At 33.3% G+C, this 21,246-nt stretch overlaps 1 protein-coding gene across 1 annotated transcript in view; it reads left to right on the forward strand.

Moving 5' to 3' along the window:
• Positions 1 to 10,431, forward strand: part of LOC138356290 (uncharacterized) — a 12,269-nt gene extending 1,838 nt beyond the window's left edge. The window contains exons 2-5 of the mRNA XM_069312263.1: positions 504 to 1,021; positions 6,208 to 6,417; positions 7,422 to 9,499; positions 10,402 to 10,431. Of these exons, the coding sequence (XP_069168364.1) occupies positions 504 to 1,021; positions 6,208 to 6,417; positions 7,422 to 9,499; positions 10,402 to 10,431 (2,836 nt within the window). The remainder of the gene's footprint in view (positions 1 to 503; positions 1,022 to 6,207; positions 6,418 to 7,421; positions 9,500 to 10,401) is intronic.
• The last annotated feature ends 10,815 nt before the right edge of the window (positions 10,432 to 21,246 follow it).

The following is a 21,246-nucleotide window of genomic DNA, read 5'->3' on the forward strand; positions in this document are numbered from 1 at the left end:
TTAATATTGTAGCTATAATAAAATGTATAAAAATTTAGAAGACAATGGAGAGGAACCAGATAGTTTTTTTTTTGAAAATTTTCTAGATTATTGTACTGTAGATGTGGATCTGGTCACTCAATTGAATGGGCACCTTAATACTATTAGAATTACAATGGGTTTATCTCGTATGGGTGACCTTGACCCATACTATTGTCTTGGTGCCAGTTCTACAGCTATTGTGAGACGTTACCTTATAAATTTACTTAATTCAATTTATACGGCTCCTATTGACGAACATCTAATTAATAAGGTAAACTGTTATTCACAATCTCAATGGGAAATAGGTCGTATTCTTCCACAAAATCGATACGCTAGACATTCCATCGAACAAAAGGATCATTTGGATACAGGTAGAAAAACACTTACAAAGGCGCTGAAGTTCTTGAACCGAAAATTGGAGTACATTTAGCTTCTAATACTCATTCAATATTTGTTTTTGATTTTTGTTCATTATATCCTAGTTTAATTATTGACTATAATTTAAATCGAGGGTTCGTGACTCGAATTTTACGTTGTCAACTCCCAGAAGTTGATGAAAATTTATTTCATATACTTATTATGGATGAAGATCCTTATTTTGCTTATGTTAGTGTTAAAGCCCAAGAAGGAAAACCATACACTCAATCACCATTACGTCAGATATGTGAAAAATTAGTAAATGAACGAGGTATTATGAAAAAATTAGGAATGACCACTCAAGCTAACGCTCTTAAGATTATGGTAAATTCTATTTATGGGGCAATGGCGGCCATTAAACTACTCGCAGATAAACTGGTCCCATGCATGGTTACTGGTTATGGTTGGTATCATCTTAATCGAGCTCAACATTTTTATACTAAAGATGAAAATGGAATTGGAGCGACAGTTTTATATGGCGACACTGATTCATTATTTCTGAAGGTATCTCGTTCAGCAGGAACTGGAGATGAATTGGCTAATCGTTATAATACTAATCTCAGACAAGATATACCTTCTACATGTTATCTCAAACTAGCTTTCGAAAATGCATTTGGTGTTCTAGTGCTAATAAAAAAAAACATTATATGGCTATACAAGAAAGACAAGTTGGCAATAAATGTAAAATCAGTGGTTATAAAAAACGTATCAACCTTAGTAATCATCGTGACCCAACAAATTTATTGCAACATGTTCTTATGATTTTACGGGACAATGACCCAGCTCACATTTTTAAGAATATTAGAAATGAAGTAACACAATGGTTTAATCAAATAATAAATCAAAATGATGATGAGATCAACCACCAGCGCTTTTTGAGTACCATTAAAATTCGACCTCTTCATATGTATAAATCAACTAGTTGCATTCATTATTGCTTGGGAACTAAAATTGAACAACTTCATCCAGGTACAATAACAGCAGAAGGTGGTACTCATATTTCATACTATACAATGGTACTATTAGTACCAAGGGCTTTAACTTTACCCAAGGGTGTGTGTCTATGTCCAGCTATTACATATAGACCCCAAATACAAATAATTAATCGTTTAATGGGATTAATTTCTGATATAGGCCAAACTGTTAATGCCCTTATTCAGACTGCTGATTCAGAAAATGCGTCTCAATATAGTATAGAAAAGTTAAGCTTGGATTATCAAAAAAATGAAAGATATCAGCTCTATGAAAAACATGTTGCACATGGTTATAGAGTTTGTAATCTGAGTGCCTGTAAGCTTTTGTTAAATATTCCTTGCATTGAAATAACTTCAATATGGCCCTCATTTCATTACGAGTGTTTAGAAAATTAAAAAATTTTATATGTCGTCTTTGACTAGAAAACATAAATGGTGGTATACTACTACTACTACTACTACTACTACTAATAATAATAATAATAATAATAAGAAAAAAATTCTGAATGTAATTTTATTTTACGTACAACTTTTCATTATGATAAGACCAAAAGAAAAATGTGGGTGACTCTAGATTCTGATTCTCAATGTCGAAAATTTAGCAATTTAAAAAATATATCACATTTTCTTTCTGGTAATGTAAGCAAACTGACACATTTGGTACCAACGATCTCAATGGTGAATAATAGCAATATTAATAATACAAACATTTTATTCACATTAAATTCTAACTGTTTCGAAGAGATGTTAGCCTTTTTTATTTTTGTTTATAGTTTGGAGTGTGATATGTATGATATAATTATGGAAAATAAACAAAATAAGATAGATAATGATGATGATCGGTGGTTAATTATATTACCATTTGTCGCCATAAGGCGAGACACATTGGCAGAAAATTCATATTATACATTTTATTAAAAGTTATATATATATATATATATATATATATATATATATATATATATATATATATATATATATATATATATATATATATATATATATATATTATTAAATATGACCGAAAAAGTAAGATTAATAATTCTAACACGAATTTTCTCAATCTTTCGTACATTACGCTTCACTGTTGGAGGTAAATCAAAAAGATTATTCCACGACCAAGAGATGGCTTCCTGAACCTTGCAGGAATTAACCTCACTGAGGACCAAGTCACTCTCCTAAATCTGGGCATAAACTGTCATGTTATGTCCAGACCGAGTAAAATGGCCCGGAAAGTAGAGTTGGAAATTCTGTTGGACGACATATTCGACCTCGAGACACAAAAGAAGGTCACTACCAAAGATACCTTACAAGCAGAACTTATTGCAGAAGGAGGAAAGAATCGAGGCAACTACAGAAGCACCATACTGTCCCCCGAGCTTAAAGCGGCAGCTAAAAGCCTTCGTGAGAACAAGGAGATAGTTGTCAGGAGAGGTGACAAGTCGCCAATATATGTCATTCTTAAAAAAGACGAATATCTGGCGAAAATGAACATCATACTCTCTGACCAAACTAAGTTCCAAAGGGTAACGAAGGACACTACAGCCGAATTAAAAGCAAAGGTCAACAAATTGATCGAAACTGTGAACGCCAAGAAATCCGGACTCCACCTGCCAAAGATCATTGGGGAATATAAACCTGGATATGCGTATGGAAATGTCAAGACGCACAAGCCTGGAAACCCACTTCGGCCAATCATTAGCCAGATACCCACACCCACGTACAGACTGGCGAAGCGACTCAACGGCCTGCTGACTCCTTATGTTCCTTGCGCCTTCAGCCTGAAGTCTCCAAAGGAATTTGTGGACTTACTGCGGGGCACACGGGCCACAGGGATAAGAGCCTCGTTGGACGTAGAATCGCTGTTTACCAACGTACCTGTGGACGAGACAATCGGAATGATAGCCGACAGAGTGTATCGTGATCCAGCCTGTACTCCTCTTGACATGCCAGAAAGTATTCTGAGGAAACTACTCCAAGCTTGTACTAAAGAGGCACCCTTCTTGAGCCCGGATGGGCACATGTATAAGCAAGTAGATGGGGTCGCCATGGGTTCTCCCCTAGGTGTCCTGTTTGCAAACTTCTACATGGGTACCATCGAGCAAAAAGTCTTAGTCGACATGAACTTGAAACCGGCCATATACTGCAGGTATGTTGACGACATTTTTACACAGGTACCTGATGTCAGACATCTGCAGGAGCTGAAGGAGGCATTTGAGCAGAGTTCCGTGCTGCGTTTCACTTACGAGACGGAAAAGGATGGGAAGCTGCCTTTTCTAGATGTAACAGTCATGGAAAAGGGCGGAGGTTTCCACACTGCAGTCTACACTAAGGAAACAAACATAGGAATGTGCCTAAATGCCAACAGCGACTGCCCCGACAGGTACAAGAGGAGTGTTGTTAACGCATACGTCGACCGTGCTCTCAGCCACAGCTCAGAATGGAAGCAAGTCGACGAAGAACTCTGTAGGGTAAGGCAGGTTCTAGTCAATAACGGCTTCTCCAATGGTTTCATCGAAGACATCATAAGAAGGAAAGTGAAAAGCCATGCAACCTCTGAAGAGACAACTAACACAACACCTATACCCCCTATTAGACTATTTTACAGGAACTTCTTTTCCACAGCTCATAAAACGGAGGAAAGGGTCCTGAAAGATATTGTTAATAGAAACGTTATCCCTACAGACAAAAATCAGAGGATACAACTGACGATTTACTATAAAACCAGAAAAACGGCCAGCCTACTCATGAGAAACTCTCCAGACACAAAACAGAACGCTTTAAAAGAGACTAACGTCGTCTATGCCTTCAAATGCCCACTTGGGGACTGTAAGCTCCAAAAAACCCAGTATATAGGCAAGACAACAACATCTCTTTCTAGGCGTTTAACGATGCATAAGCAACAGGGCTCCATTAAGGAACATATAATCTCTTCCCATAACCAAACCATCGCCAGAGAAATCCTAGTAAACAACACAGAAATCATCGATAGATACAGCGATAGCAGGCGGCTTGACGTTTGCGAGGCACTACACATCAAGAAGTCAACACCAGCAATCAACAGCCAATTATTGCACAACTATATTCTACCCACCTCAAGACTCCGCTCCAATATAGAAGCATCAAGAAATATGGACCAATAGGCTTTCTACAAACACTTCTATTCAATACCCATTGTTTTCTGTTCTGTCTTGTGTTGATACTTTTAATACCCTATTAATATCCCCTGTTCTGTCTTGTGTTAATGCCACATCATCCTTCCCACCTCACTCAAATGTAGATATAATATCAGAGAGACGTAAGTTCTAATCAGTTGTGTATTTGTGAAGTCTTTGAAAATGTAATAAGTTTTATGAAACGCGCCCGTGTCGCGTCAGACTAGAAATAAAAATGAATTTTGGAGAAGTGATTTTTGATTTACCTCCAACAGTGAAGCGTAATGTACGAAAGATTGAGAAAATTCGTGTTAGAATTATTAATCTTACTTTTTCGGTCATATTTAATAATATATGTCTACAGGAAAGACTGCTACCAAAATATACTAATATATATATATATATATATATATATATATATATATATATATATATATATATATATATATATATATATATATATATATATATATATATATATAAATATATATTTTTTTTTTTTTTTTTAAAGTCAGTCAGTATATAATTAGGATATCAAAAGTTCATAACTCATTATATCATTTTGACCCTTTCATACAATGAATACCTCAGGATATTATGGTCAATATTTACCTTCTACTACCTATCCACCAGCAGCAACAACACAACTACAGCAACAACAAACAATAATTCAGGCAAAAAATGCAACCTCAATCACCAACCAACGACTACAGATGGAATTTATCAATCTCACCCTCCTCCCCCTAAACTTCAAACTGAAGAAAAGTATTATAGCACCCTCAACTTTATCAACGAAGATGAAGAGGTTATGGAAATTATTGCAGAAATGCTGAACAAAGCTTCAAGTTCGAATTATTATATACTTCCCAATGAGCCACCCAATATTCACAAAAAATTGATAACCATCGAAAATGTAAGAGAGTTGAATAAAAACAATATTTTAGAGAAATTAACTAAATTTAAAGAACAATATGAAAAACTCGGTAATTCTGTATTTGAAGAAAAAATCAAGGCAAATAACCAAAACAACATGAAATATTATAGAATTAACAATGATTATTTAACTAGCCTAACCGTTAAGTTGTTGGAGGTCAAATGTTTTATAGTTTCGGGAGGAACAAAATTTGGCTTAGTACCTAATAAGATTGGAAATATTGAATTCGGTGAAGATATTCAGAAAATATTTGAAGAAAATCTAATCCAACCAATAGCTGAGGCATTAAAAATTGATAAACCTTCCCAGGGTAAAATCTGGAGCGCATCAATGTATATAGATGGTCATAAAGATAAACAATGTTCTTTAAAATGTAATGAAATACTTATACAAAAACAGCCACAATTTCAGAACGAGTGTTTGCGTCAACGTATAAATTTAGGTGTTCAATTTTGTCCTTTTGTGGCCAACCCTAAAGAAGATGAAGTTTACATGGGTTCGCCGCTAGGAAATGTTTACATCAAAAATTCTAAAATATATGGGATTGGTCGTAACCGAATCCCTTACTCAAGTGAAACCTTTGTTGAAATTAGAGAATCTCCGTGTCCTGTTAATGCTTTAATTTCATTTGGTTTATCTGAAATTGGAGTTTTTAATAACAAAATAATTCTGTATCTACGTAATTTAGATTCTGTTTTTTATTCAGATGTCCCAGCTAACAATATCCGAAATCAAGCCTCTGATGCAATTAAACAAATTCTTTTAACTAATAATAGCATTAGGAAGAAACTAATGCCCAAATATAAAGATATTATTTCTAAAGTAATAGATGAATTTCAGGTAGAAGAACCTATATGTAATGGAAGTGTCACAGCAGAAGAAACACCATTCAAACGAATAAAAATTGAGGAAAAAAGTTAACGAGGACGATTTTAAAGAGGCAGAGAAGTGTAATTTAGATGTGGAAAATAGTAAAATAGTAGCTCCTTTAGTTGGAGAATTAAATGAAGAGGAGAATTGTATTAATTATGAAAATCAAGAGGAAGCAGCATTAAATTTCCTTAATATGTTCTAATAAGAAATTATACATTAAAAATGATAATGTAAAACTAAAAATTATTAAAAGAAATTAATAGATTTTCGTATTATTCCAATATGCTATATTTTTTTTTAACAAAACTAAATTCTATTTTTTTTTTTTTTAGTAAATCACCATTTGTAAGGAAATTTGCCTAAAAATTTTGCGAAATTCTTCTGAAATTGGTAGGTAAATCACATACTGGGAGCAAACAAGATTTGATATTAAAAGATAGTTGAGTGCTTCCGGCACCAACACCATGGAGAGAGGAGATAAAAAAAGATCCTCCGGCTCCTTTTCTTTACAGTGGCACGCTGCCTCCCGGAGTGAGCGGACGTGTGTGTGTGTCTCTCTCTCACACAGGCTAGTGCTGTTAACGGGGTTTGTGCCTGCTACGCTGGCAGTGTCTTGTGCTCGATTTTCCTAGTGGACCATATAAATATAGTAAATCACAGCAAATTTATTTCATTTCTTCTGTGAATTTTGATCGATTCACATATCAACCTTTTCCTGACACTAAAAGAAAATGAATGTGCTAATACTCATATTAATAGTTGGATTTACCAAAAGTTGTATGTGGTCCCAAAAGAAAAACACAACTACACCAATTACATCTTCCCACTTAATTGTAACGGATGAAAATGAGAAAACATCAACAGCCCCTCTAACATCATGGGAAAATGATACAGTGACGGAAACACCTACATTTGTCTCACTAATGATAACTTCAGAAAATGAGAGAGCAGCTTACAACACAACAACAACTAAAACCAAAAAGATAACTAAACCTCTTATTAGCAACTCAACAACAGCCAAACCAAGACTGGTAGTAATATCAACAGAAAATGATACTGATGAGGAGACAGCATCCACCCCTCAAGAAAGCCCATCAACTTCAGATGAAGAGATAGAAACTACTCCACCCTTAACAACAACAACAACAACAACCACAACCAATGATACTGATGAGGAGACAGCATCTACCCCTCAAGAAAGCCAGGCAACAACATCATCAGAAAATTATTATAACTATGAGGAGACTGGGCCAGGTGAAGGTCGGGGACGTCCGCTCTGTCTGGCCAACTGTTCTGAACCGAGCTCGGACCGGCGTATCTCCGTCCCTTCGGTAGACGCTAGGCTGCGTGGGCGTGTTCTCAAGCGGCGCGGCGTGCCCACAACAACAACAACAATAACCACAACCAACGATACTTATGAGGAGACAGCATCTACCCCTCAAGAAAGCCAGGTAACAACATCATCAGAAAATTATTATAACTATGAGGAAACAGAAACTACTCCTCCCTCGACAACAACAACAATAACTACAACCAACGATACTTATGAGGAGACAGCATCTACCCCTCAAGAAAGCCAGGTAACAACATCATCAGAAATTTTTTATAACTATGAGGAAACAGAAACTACTCCTCCCTCGACAACAACAACAACAATAACCACAACCAACGATACTTATGAGGAGACAGCATCTACCCCTCAAGAAAGCCAGGTAACAACTTCATCAGAAAATTATTATAACTATGAGGAAACAGAAACTACTCCTCCCTCGACAACAACAACAACAATAACCACAACCAACGATACTTATGAGGAGACAGCATCTACCCCTCAAGAAAGCCAGGTAACAACATCATCAGAAAATTATTATAACTATGAGGAAACAGAAACTACTTATCCCTCGACAACAACAATAACCACAACTAACGATACTTATGAGGAGACAGCATCTACCCCTCAAGAAAGCCAGGTAACAACATCATCAGAAAATTATTATAACTATGTGGAAACAGAAACTACTCCTCCCTCGACAACAACAACAACAATAACCACAACCAACGATACTTATGAGGAGACAGCATCTACCCCTCAAGAAAGCCAGGTAACAACATCATCAGAAAATTATTATAACTATGAGGAAACAGAAACTACTCCCTCGACAACAACAACAACAATAACCACAACCAACGATACTTATGAGGAGACAACTTCTACCCCTCAAGAAAGTCAGGTAACAACATCATCAGAAAATTATTATAACTATGAGGAAATAGAAACTACTCCTCCCTCGACAACAACAACAATAACCACAACCAACGATACTTATGAGGAGACAGCATCTACCCCTCAAGAAAGCCAGGTAACAACATCATCAGAAAATTATTATAACTATGAGGAAACAGACACTACTCCTCCCTCGACAACAACAACAATAACCACAACCAACGATACTTATGAGGAGACAGCATCTACCCCTCAAGAAAGCCAGGTAACAACATCATCAGAAAATTATTATAACTATGAGGAAACAGAAACTACTCCTCCCTCGACAACAACAACAACAATAACCACAACCAACGATACTTATGAGGAGACAGCATCTACCCCTCAAGAAAGCCAGGTAACAACATCATCAGAAAATTATTATAACTATGAGGAAACAGAAACTACTCCCTCGACAACAACAACAACAATAACCACAACCAACGATACTTATGAGGAGACAGCATCTACCCCTCAAGAAAGTCAGGTAACAACATCATCAGAAAATTATTATAACTATGAGGAAATAGAAACTACTCCTCCCTCGACAACAACAACAATAACCACAACCAACGATACTTATGAGGAGACAGCATCTACCCCTCAAGAAAGCCAGGTAACAACATCATCAGAAAATTATTATAACTATGAGGAAACAGAAACTACTCCTCCCTCGACAACAGCAACAACAATAACCACAACCAACGATTCTTATGAGGAGACAGCATCTACCCCTCAAGAAAGCCAGGCAACAACATCATCAGAAAGACCGGCCACGGCCACAACACCACCACCATGGGAAAATGATACAGTGACGAAAACATATACAGTTGTCTCAACAGAAGAAATAATAATTATTAAGGCAACTACCCCATTAACAACCGAAGAAAGCCAGTCAACTTTCGAAACAACAGAAGAAACTCCTAAAGAAGAAACCACTGACTCAACAACACCAAATGACACACAAGAAACAATTAATATCAATTCGACTGTTCTTATTATTATTATTATTATAATTCCTATTTTTTTGATAAGTTTAGTAGTTTTCATTTGGATTTATAATAACTTCTCATCTTATACAATAAATGAAGATATAGAATTAAACCACTCTAATCAGGTTAAAACGAAATATGATTTAATAAAAACAAAATTTTTCTAATCAATTTCTTGCTCAATAATTTCTGTCTTAATGCATTTATTGAATGATTAAAAGCAAAATAAATATTTGATAATTTATTATTCCATTTTTTTTTGTGCACACACACACACACACACACACACACACACACCCCGGTCTGGTATTCTATTTACAGTATTAACATTTAAATTTATCCAATAAGAAGGTTAATTTGTTTTTTAAAGTTTCGAGGCCTATTAGCATAATATTTTCAGGCTTTAATGCACCTGAACTTTCAATATTGAAATAAAATTGTTTTCGTTTATTACAATCTTCCAGAAAATAAGAAGAAGTGTTGTTACAGCAATCAAAATCTATATTAATTGACGGATTCCATTTGGCGTGGTTTTTGCCAATCCCCTTGATAGCATATGCTTTTAAGCATAATTCTTGTCCATTATTAAGTTTAACCAAAGGAATTGGGATTTCTTTGTGAAAAGATGGTATTATATCAGATGTTGTTATGAGGTATTGTTTGTCTTCACGACATTTAACATCCAAAATAAATTCTACTGCACATTTCGTACAAAAGTTAATACATTGACATTTCCATGGAATCTTTAATTTATTAATGAATTCATCTGAAGGTATTGGAATTAGACCTAGACGATGAATAATGAACTCATCACTTAATATAGTTGTATTTTTTTAATTTGAACCCAATCAATGGCTATAGTAGGAGTCTCAGTTATAAAAATCTACCGCAATCTATTTACTAGAGCTAAATTTATATTTTCTATTTTAAATTGTATCATGCCAGGTGATAAATCTAAAATTTTAATTGTTATCTGATCTGTATTGATAGCCATGTCTTGAAATAATATTGTTTTGAATAAACCGTTTACTTAATATATAGTATGTAAGGTTACAATATATATTCATTTTAGGAATAAAAAAAAACTTAAATTATCATGGAATACCGGAAAACCATACCCAGGTCATACATACAATTATCACTCTTTACCCATCATCAGTCATCCATCCCTCACCCATCTGCCCCTGGCACTGGTCCAAGAGCAAGGGTCACTAATTCTCTTCAACTTTGAGGAAATAATAAGTAAAGTTTATTTATCTTTCCTTCTAATTTTTCGACATTTTAAAATTACTAAGGGACCTTGGGTATCCCCACTACCATCAACATCAACATTATTATCAGAATCTTCATCATCACCCATATTTCTATTGTTATCAGTGTCATTAATTTCACAAGTCTCTCTATTGATCTTAGCATATCTGAAATTATACTTAATATTATTAGTATTCATTTTTTGGGAAGATGCATTATCATAGTTTTTTTTTTTTAGATATATACAAGAGTTGTTACATTCATGTACAGCCACTAGTACGCGTAGCGTTTCGGGCAGGTCCCTGGAATACGATCCCCTGCTGCGAAGAATCGTTTTTTCATCCAAGTACACATTTTTACTGTTGCGTTAAACAGAGGCTACAGTTAAGGAATTGCGCCCAGTAAATCCTCCCCGGCCAGGATACGAACCCATGACATAGCGCTCGCGGAACGCCAGGCGAGTGTCTTACCACTACACCACGGAGACTGTAGTCTAATGCACTGTACAAAATATATTTCTGTAAACGTACTACTGCCTGTTGATGTGTAGCAGCAGTTAGTGAATCAAACACAGTAAGTAATTTGAAGTGTAATTTAGTGGCATCTCTAGAATTGATCTCTTTGATATCATGATCACAAATTACAGTGTCCGTCAATTTTCTAACAAATTTGTAAAATAATTCACTACTATACATGTTTGCTTTTTCAATAAAATTTACCATGTATAAGCTATTATTATCTATATACTTTTTATTGTTAAATTGAATATGTTTTCTTAACTTACCAATTTCATTAATAAGATATTTATAAATTAACTTTTGATCCTTCCGGTCTTGTTTTACCATTAAAAATGTCCATAAATTTGTTAACATTCTAATATATAATATTATGTATTTATATTCTAACGAAAAACCTTCATTTTTAGGTATTTGTTCAATGTATTTAGACAAATATTGTTTTAAAGTTTCATGTCAAAGAAACGAGTATTAAATTTCAGTTTGAATCCTGGAAAGCCCAATCTAGCGATTTGATATATTTTTCTAACTATAAAGTTATTTTTATTGGATTCCGATTGAGGGAAAATATAAGTACCATTGTTTTGAATACCCCTTGGACGAGAAGAATTGAGATTTCTATGAGAGGGGGCATTTATTCCACCCTTCTGGAGTAGACCATAAGAAGATTTATTTCCATTAGATGGACCAGGACCACTGATCTCGTCTACTTCATCTTCAATATTATCTTGTATGACATTTCTATGAATTTCATCATCTTCTGTTGGACTGTTTCTATCTTCTCTTACTTTGGCTCTTTTGAATCTCCTAATTAATCCATAATTCATTCCCCCTTTTTTTACTGATCCTAATCCCTCTCCTGTAAACATATTAAGTGAAATATAGTAATGAATTAACAATCTTAGTGGTATTTCTTGTTTTACTGTTAACAGTGGGAAAAACTTTTTATTAAAATTACCAGTTGAATATGTTTTTGAAATTCTTATTTGGAAATATTTTTCTTTTCCATTACAATTTTGGAAATTAAAAACAATTAATTGACTCCTATTTGAACTGGACATTTATTTTATACTATTTATTTTTATATATTTTATAAAAAAAAGATATTTTTTATTAATTTTACATACACTTTCTAAATTTAATAAAGTCGAATCATCCAAATTAAAAAAAATTAAATCTTCTGTTTTTATTTGTTTTTTAATATCATTGAAAAGGTTTTCTAATTTGTTATGTTTGTTATTATTGTTTTCTCCATTTTTTGGAGATTCTGTTTCAATTTGTTGTTTAGGGGACGATTTATTATTTCCAGGTGAAGAAAACATTATATGGTTTTCAGTATATTTTCATATCACACACATATAAATATAGAGTATATATACTTTTTTTTTTTAAATACCTGTTTAATTTAATTTTGAGTTAATCTGGCAAGATTTCTATCATTTATTTTACAATTTTGTTCACAAATTCCCTCTATGATACTAATAGTTGGTTCATTAATTGGTAAATGGGATTGTGGAATATTTGCCAAACGATTGCTGTTTATTGGTAGCCATGATACCTGGTATACATTTTAAAAAAAAGATGAGCATCTGCCAATGAAATATTTTTAAGGGCCTTGGGGAAACTACGCAAAAGAACTGATAGACGATGTAGGGTAATAAACCCACTATATGGTTTCTCTACCAGATGGCACTCTTCCATTATTTGGGCTACAATTCCACGTTCTGGTGAATATAACTCAGTTGCCTCCATAATTTTAATTGGGAGTGTGAGAAAGTTAACAGTCTGGTTCATTGATACAAACCAGGGCGAATTGAGTTGATCATGACAGTTAGCATGAATAAAGAGTGCCATCATTCCTTCAGTCAGATGCTTTTTCTTTCGATCATCAGTCATGAGATGAAATTGGGGAAAAATTGAATATTGAAATGACGTAGGCACTTCAGAATCAAACCGCGCACGGAATGAAATGAAACGAAGTCGTTGCATCAAGGCTGAGTCATATTCGCTGAAAGTTGGGCAATTGTTGCCAAACAAAAAAATAGGTGTTGCTAAATTATATGTATCCCCATCCATATAGTTTTGACGAATCCCATTGGGGCATGACCGCTCAATTGCTTTAAAAACAGAGAATTAAGGGTTTTAGTCATACTTAGTTCATCCATGTACCACATTCTAACCATTTCTCCACCTCTTCCTAAATCATGGGTCCGTTCTTGGAGACCCTTATGAGCTGTATGTACTGAGAGAATACCTGTCAAATCACCAAGAGTTAGAGTAAGAGTATTTAATAAAGCAGTTTTTCCTGAATTTGAATCTCCAATACCCAAAGTTATCTTCTTGTCATTTTGTCGATGGCATGCTTTTACTATTAGTGAAAAAAAATAAATCATAGTAGTTGCATCATAGCAAAAGATCTGTGCTAGTGTTAAAAAAAATATCAACTAATTGACAATTACAATTAGGTTTCACTGGTTCACCAACATCATCTTTTCGTATAAACCGTCCATTTACCTTTAGATTTTCTTTTAAAATAGCATCTAGATGGTAAATACTTTCTTTGATAGGAATTTTACGATTTTTTATCCCATGACGGCATTCTTCAATGAGTCTATTAAGAAGATCTTGATATTTATTTTCTATATTAATATTTTCTGAAACTCGGTTTAGTGATTCTAAAGAAGTAACCATATGTTTTAGCACATAATATTTGACAAGTTGAGCTAATCTATTCATACCATCATTCCAAAATCGATCTATAAAGTTTATATGATATTGTTCACGACTAAGTAAGAGAATTTTATTTTCTCTGCAACTGTCAACTTCTTATAATATTTCTTTTTTTCGCTTTCGTAATGTAGAATATCTTTTAATATTGGATTACATTGCTGCATAAAAAAGGTACATTTTGGTATGTGATCTAATAGTTTCAATACTTCACTCCAATCATAAATAGTTGGTCTTGTATCAGAATTTGTATTATTTGATGATTTGTACAGGGGAAGTGGTAGGATATAAAAAATTTGGTTCATCTCACTACTGCTACTGCCGCTGATGATATAACATTGAGAAGAAGCAATAAAATATCGAGGTATATCCAAGATTTTCATGTTTGCATAAAAACTCTTTATAGAATTTAGAAGACTATTCTGAATAAGACTTCGTTTCTTGTAATTATTATTATTATTATTATTATTATTATTATTTGTAGAATAAGTAGTTTTTTTTTTACTCTACCTTTGGCTGAAGGAGAAGGAAGGTTTGAGTTTGAATTCGATGAAGAAGTTGATGAGGTTATTGATGGAGAAGGTGACAACGGAGTAGGAGGTGTTAATAAGTTGCTGTTGGATTGTAGTGGCGTTGGTGGTAAGGTAAGTGAAAGAAACATTTCATTTTCCAGTAATTGTGGTTGTTGTTGTTGTTGTTGTAGTATGCTATCAATTAAAATAATTTGACGTGCAATGTAAGCTAGGTCTGGTGCTAGTAAAGAAGAATTAATGTGATTATTAGCTACTGACCACTTCTTAGTAGTATTATCCCAAACATTAATCTGGCGCGAATTCTTATCACATATAATAGGTTTATATATAGCTAAAAAATTGTTATATTCCGTTATACAAAAATTCTGTAGGAAAGAAAAAGCTATTATAATCCGAGGAATTTTAGTAGGACGTGAATTACTATTAGCTGATGGTACTACCCGATAAGTGTCACTGTCAAACTCTTCCTCATTTATATTCATGACAAAATCCAATCTTTGAGAATCAATTTTTTCTACTAGATCAAAAGCTTCTTTCATTGATACCACATCACTAACAATTAGAAGATTTAGAAGACACAAAATTATCCAATCTTCTAATTCTTCTTTTACTTGCTGGTGTTCCTGATATCGGTTAAGAAGATAGATGATTTCATAAAGTGGTCCAGTATCTAAGTGATTAAAATTTAAATCTCTAATTATTTGGGCTATAAAATAATTGTAGTCAGGAAATGTCATTCCCAGGGACTTTTGACGGGTCTTTTTAACATATAACAATGCTAAAAGATACAAGACAGTGTGAAGATGTTGTTTACTCTGCAAACATAAACGGGTAATATCTTCAATGGTAAATGGCTGAATTCGTTTCAAGAAAGAATTGGTATCTCGACTGATATTGCTACTGGCAACTGTTCCGCTAATTGATGTTTGCCTTTAAGGTTGAACTGTAAACACTTTTTCAATACGATTTGCTGCCATTTATATTTTATCGTAGTCAAAGTTTCCCTCAGTGTCATTGTCATTTGTAAGAAGAATCAGGTAATGCGGAATTTCGTTAATATGTATAAAACTATTTGGATATTTTTCAAGTATAATTAAGAGTTGGTTATTCTCTTCTTGTTGTTCCTCTTGAAAATGAAGAGATTTATATATAGAAAGTTTATATTCCTTACTAAGTGTAACAAAAAATAAACCCACTATAATTTTATTGATAATATTGTTAACATTGGAAAACATGAACAAATTTTCTTCTGTTTTATCTGGTATTTTTTCTTCATCTCTCTCCCTAGAATTATCATAATTTTCATATATAGTAAAATAATTTTCGGCATCATCAATATTTTCTTTGCTTTGCATAAATGTTTGAACATTTTTCTGAAAAACATCCAGAGCATATGTATCATCATCCAATCCGATAATAGTTGGGAATCCTCTAATGGATGAAGGTTCATGATATTTACAGATATTAAATAAGTCAAAAACTTCACCCATACTTGATAAAATATATGAGGGTGGTGAGTTTGACATATCGTAAATATTATTTTTGTGGAAAACCGCATATGGTAAATAAGTGCAGTCCATTTTGTTTAAAGGTGTTTGCAGTTGAATTTTTTGACAGCCAAAAATACTATAATTGGTAGTAATATCTACGAGGGTAGGTAAGAGTTCTTTACATGAATTGGACATCAGGGCAAAATCATAATAGGAAAGAGTTAGGTGGGGTATTTCAAGATGAAATCCTTGAGTAAACGTTTGTGATTTACCTAAAATATAAATTGGTAGCCAGTCTAGACCTAAATAATAAACAATATGAGAAACAAGTTCATATATGACATAATTTGTATTATAATAGATCTGTCCATCAACAATGGATGTTGTTAATTGTAAGGATGACCCTGATTGTTGAAGTGTTAGATATTCTAGGTACTCAGCTGTCGATAAACGAAATGATTCAAGAGTACACATTTTTTTTAAATCAACATCCAAGATAAAATGTATATAATCTAAACTAGGTAGACGTATGACATGGGAACCACTTATAGTGTTTGTCTCCCAAAATCTACGATATAAATGATGAACTGTTCCATTTGTTAATAAAATCAAATCAATTTCTCTTTTCCCACACATATCTGTTAGTGATCCAAAACCATATAAACTCGTCTTATTTTTTCTTGATGAAGTACAACTTATAGTTTGAAGATCACGAGTTATTTTATTAAAAGTCCCAGTATTGGGATTGATATGTGAGTCTTGATAAGTTCGTTTTAACGGATCATAATTTTGAATAAGTGGATAAGTATAATATCGATCATTCATTTTAAAGAGCAACATAGTGAAATTGTAGTATACTTATAGATGGGAAAATCTTTTTTTTTTTTTTTACTTTAAAATAATATACGTCCGTCTTTAGCTAATAGGGAAGCTTTTGTGAGACGTTGGTCGAAAGGAATTTTGGTATTGACATTGCTCACCGATATAGTGTCCATTATCCATACAAGCACATATGGTGGTTATTAAATTAGTTTCCCCAACATAATTAATAGGAAATCCTCCATTTAAACATTTATGATCAGTGTCATAATTACAAAAACTATTAATGCAAGTAACTCCTAAAGAAGAAGAGCAAAATGTTTGACAGTCTTCATTTTTCTGGCATGCTATATTGTTAATAGTACAATCCATCTCTCTTGTAATCTTTTCATATGGAGGGTGTGACATTAATATTAAATTAGAGTCTTTCTTTGGATTATTACTCATATTTTTCTTATAAATGTAATTTAATATTATTGAATAAAGAATTAAACATATAAATATAATATAAAGTTTCATTATTTTTTTCTGACCACAGATAACAGATAAAAATACATTCGCCAATTGAACAAGACACTTTCAATTACTAATTTGAGTATGTTAAGAGGTGGGCGTTGTTTTTTTGTATTTAGTTTTCGATCATGGATAATAGCCCATTCTAAATTCCCCATGATAGATGTTGGAAATGGCATTAATGTTGACAATATATAATTGACTAAAAGACGTGTCAAACGACCATTTCCATCTGAAAAAGGATGGAGAGTAAGCATTTCTAGGATAAACCATGAAATTAATTTAAAAATCCATTCAAATTCTTCCTCTGGCCCTAAAAATGTAAATATTTTTTGGGTCAATGTAGAATTGTAATTGTCCAAAATAGCCAAAATACGATTTTCTCCATCCTGAATTGAATGGATATGTAGATATACATACAAACCCTTGACACTTGTGTTATTACTAATCTTTGTACAGCGTATATTGGTACTTACATAACCACATTTTTCGGGTGATAACAATCCTCTCATTAATATTTTGTGTAAATTTAAAACACAAGTTTCAAGATCAATTAAACCTAATAAAGTGTACATATCCTTATCTCCTACTATCTCTTCCTTAATCTTTTTATTACCTCTAATGAAATTTAAATATTCTATTGCTCTTAGTAAGTTTCTAACCTCTCTAACTTTCCAATTAGTGATTAGAGTTTTCTTCTGGTTGTGTGGCCAAATCCCAATATTTTCATGTTTCATTAAATTAGTTAAAAAAACCATATTCCATGGTTTTTACAACTAACCCTTGAACTTTTTTATTATTATCTAGACCTAAATATATTTGTTTAAATTTATTAATTTCAGATACTTTATTTTTTAAGTTTAGGCTTAATTAATATGAAAAAAACATTGTTTACATATTTTTAAAAAAGTTAAACAAGCATAATATACTATTATTTTATCTTTATGTTAAACGAGTAAAATAAAAAGTGACACTTTTTTCTTTGTTTTAGGATTCGGATTTACTCTGTGAGCATACTGCACAACCTAAAAACTACAAGATGTATCTAACCAGCTACAGCTTGTCTCAATGCCAGCTGTATACACATGCATGATTCTCCAGCCTGTGGGATTCTTCTGCTTTATTGTTTTCAATGGCTCCAATTAAGAACAACGTGAATCGTCGAGATCCTCTCCCAAATGAGGCACCCACCACTTTTACATCAGAACAACAACTCTATGATGGTCTCCCTAAATATTTTATATTAAAGGGGACTCATCTGTACTCTAGTATAAGAACACTGACTTATGTTCAAGAATACCATAAGAGAATAAAAAAATTTATCTCCCCATCCTATCCAGAATTGAAAGATAAACAAAAATATAAAATATGGATAACTAATGATCAGTTGGAAAAATTATCCACATTTTCTTACATGGATAATAACAATGGTTGTTACATTTGCATAAAATGTAATGGCATATTTATATCATTCCAGAAAATAATCGATCATGAGTGTAAGAGAGCACCATTTGTAGTATATACAACTACATTAGATAAAATTAATGAAATATTATATATAATAAAGGCAATGAAAAAAAAGCATAAGCATAATAATGATGATGATGATGATGATAATGATGATGATGATGATGTTGATGATGATGATAAATCTTTTGAAGAGTCAGCCTTTTTATTTAAAACCAAGTATGAAAATTTAAAGACTCAAATATCAAGACAAACAAACTTTCATACATGAAGGGTTTAGATTGAAGAATGAAATCATTCCAATTATGGAATGTAACTGCTGTGAAGTAAAATTCCCACTTCCAAAGTATAGAAATAATATACTGAAGATAATCGACTTACATAAGAATGAAGTGAAACCCAAATGTTCTCCAAAGAATATGAATTTGACAGAATCTTTAAAAATAATACTGGAAACTTTACATTACATAATTAAGAGCCAATTTCAGTATAGGAATTGTGATATAGATAAGAATAGATTATCTAGAATTATCCTACAAAAAATAATTTCATCTGGTTTTATACATCAAGATAAACGGGAAGTTTTAGAAGACTACTTTTTAGGTATACAAATCAGGAATTTATTAAAAAACGAAGAAAATGAAAATATTCTTCCCTCAGTCACTAAAACTACTACTAACATTACTGAATCAGCAACTACATCATTATTATTACTGGGGATAAATAATGATAATGATGATAAGGATAATGAAGATGATAGAAAAAGAAGAAACAGCAGAAGTAGAAGTGGCAACAGAAAAGACATCAGCATCAGAAGAGGCAGCAGCAGCAGAAGAATCAGCATCAGAAGAGGCAGCAGCAGCATAAGAAGCAGCAGCAGCAGCAGTAACAGTAACAGTAGTAGTGATGGTGGTGGCAGTGGTAGTAGTAGTAGTAGTAGTAGTAGTAGTAGTAGTAGTAGTGGTGGTGGTGGTGGCGGTGGTAGTAGTAGTAGTAGTAATAGTAATAAAAATGATGATGATGGTGGTAGTGATAACAGTAAAGAAGATAATAATGAGCATGATACAGGCAATAAGGAAGAATTAGGGTCATCGACAAACAAAGATTTAGATAAATCTGCTACTTCTACTACTACTACTACTACTACTACTACTACTACTACTACTACTACTACTACTACTACTACTACTACTACCACCACCACCACCACTAGTGCCACCACCACCACCACCACTACTAGTACTACCCTGACCATCATCGTTGCCACTGCTGTTGCTGCTCCTGCTGCTTTGGAATCTGATGATGAAGAATCAGTTTTGGAAAATAAGGTGAAGAAGAATATAACAACATTTAAAAGAATTGCAAACAAAACTCAGGAAAATGGAGTTCCTCATGTTCAACAACAACAACATAGAGAAGAATATTTTTTGGATCAAATTCCTGATTTCATTGATATCCTCTTTCCCTCAGAAACTAACACCACAAGAGGAGGAGAAAAAAATAACAACATTTATTTGCCATCTACTTCAAGCTCAAATTATCAACTAATATCAGAAACCACCAATTTACCAGCAGCCAATTTGAAGTGTAATTATCATCAACCTAACATACAAATTGAAGAAGAACAAAGAGAAACAGATCTGACTTATATAATTGACAAATATTGTAAAACAGGTGAATCAATTAATAATGATTATCAACAAATAATGGTGTCGTTTCCTGAAAATACAATATCAAGTTCAGGTTTGAATGAAGATGCATATGTTAATCAACAACAACAACAACAACAATTATTGGTACACGAAGATCAACAGTTTTCAAATACCTATTACAATGCACCTCTGGTAGATGATGTAAATTTATATCATGAACATTCATTGACATTCCTTGATCCAACAGTGTCACCATCTACCTCAGGAGCAGGAAATCCAGTACCCACTTTGGGTTTATCTCTAAATACAATTTCAAGTTCAGATTGGAATGAAGATGTATATGTTAATCAACCACAACAACAACAACAATTATTGGTATCTAAAGATCAACAGCTTTCAAATACAAATACAAGCTACAATGTACCTCAGATACATGCTGATGGAAATTTAAAGCATGTACATTCATTGCCCCCAACAGTGTCACCATCTATCTCAGGAGCAGGATCCACATCTGGAAATTCATCATCCACTTTGGGTTTATTATCTCTTTCAAACTGTTACGGACCCGAATCCAGCGTCCGAGCATGGAGCAGTGACGACAGCGCCATCTGTGGGTCAGCTCCCAAAACCCCCACCAAATGGACGACGAC

The sequence above is a fragment of the Procambarus clarkii genome, chromosome 71, assembly GCF_040958095.1.
Source record: "Procambarus clarkii isolate CNS0578487 chromosome 71, FALCON_Pclarkii_2.0, whole genome shotgun sequence".
In the NCBI taxonomy this organism is placed as follows: Eukaryota; Metazoa; Arthropoda; class Malacostraca; order Decapoda; family Cambaridae; genus Procambarus; species Procambarus clarkii.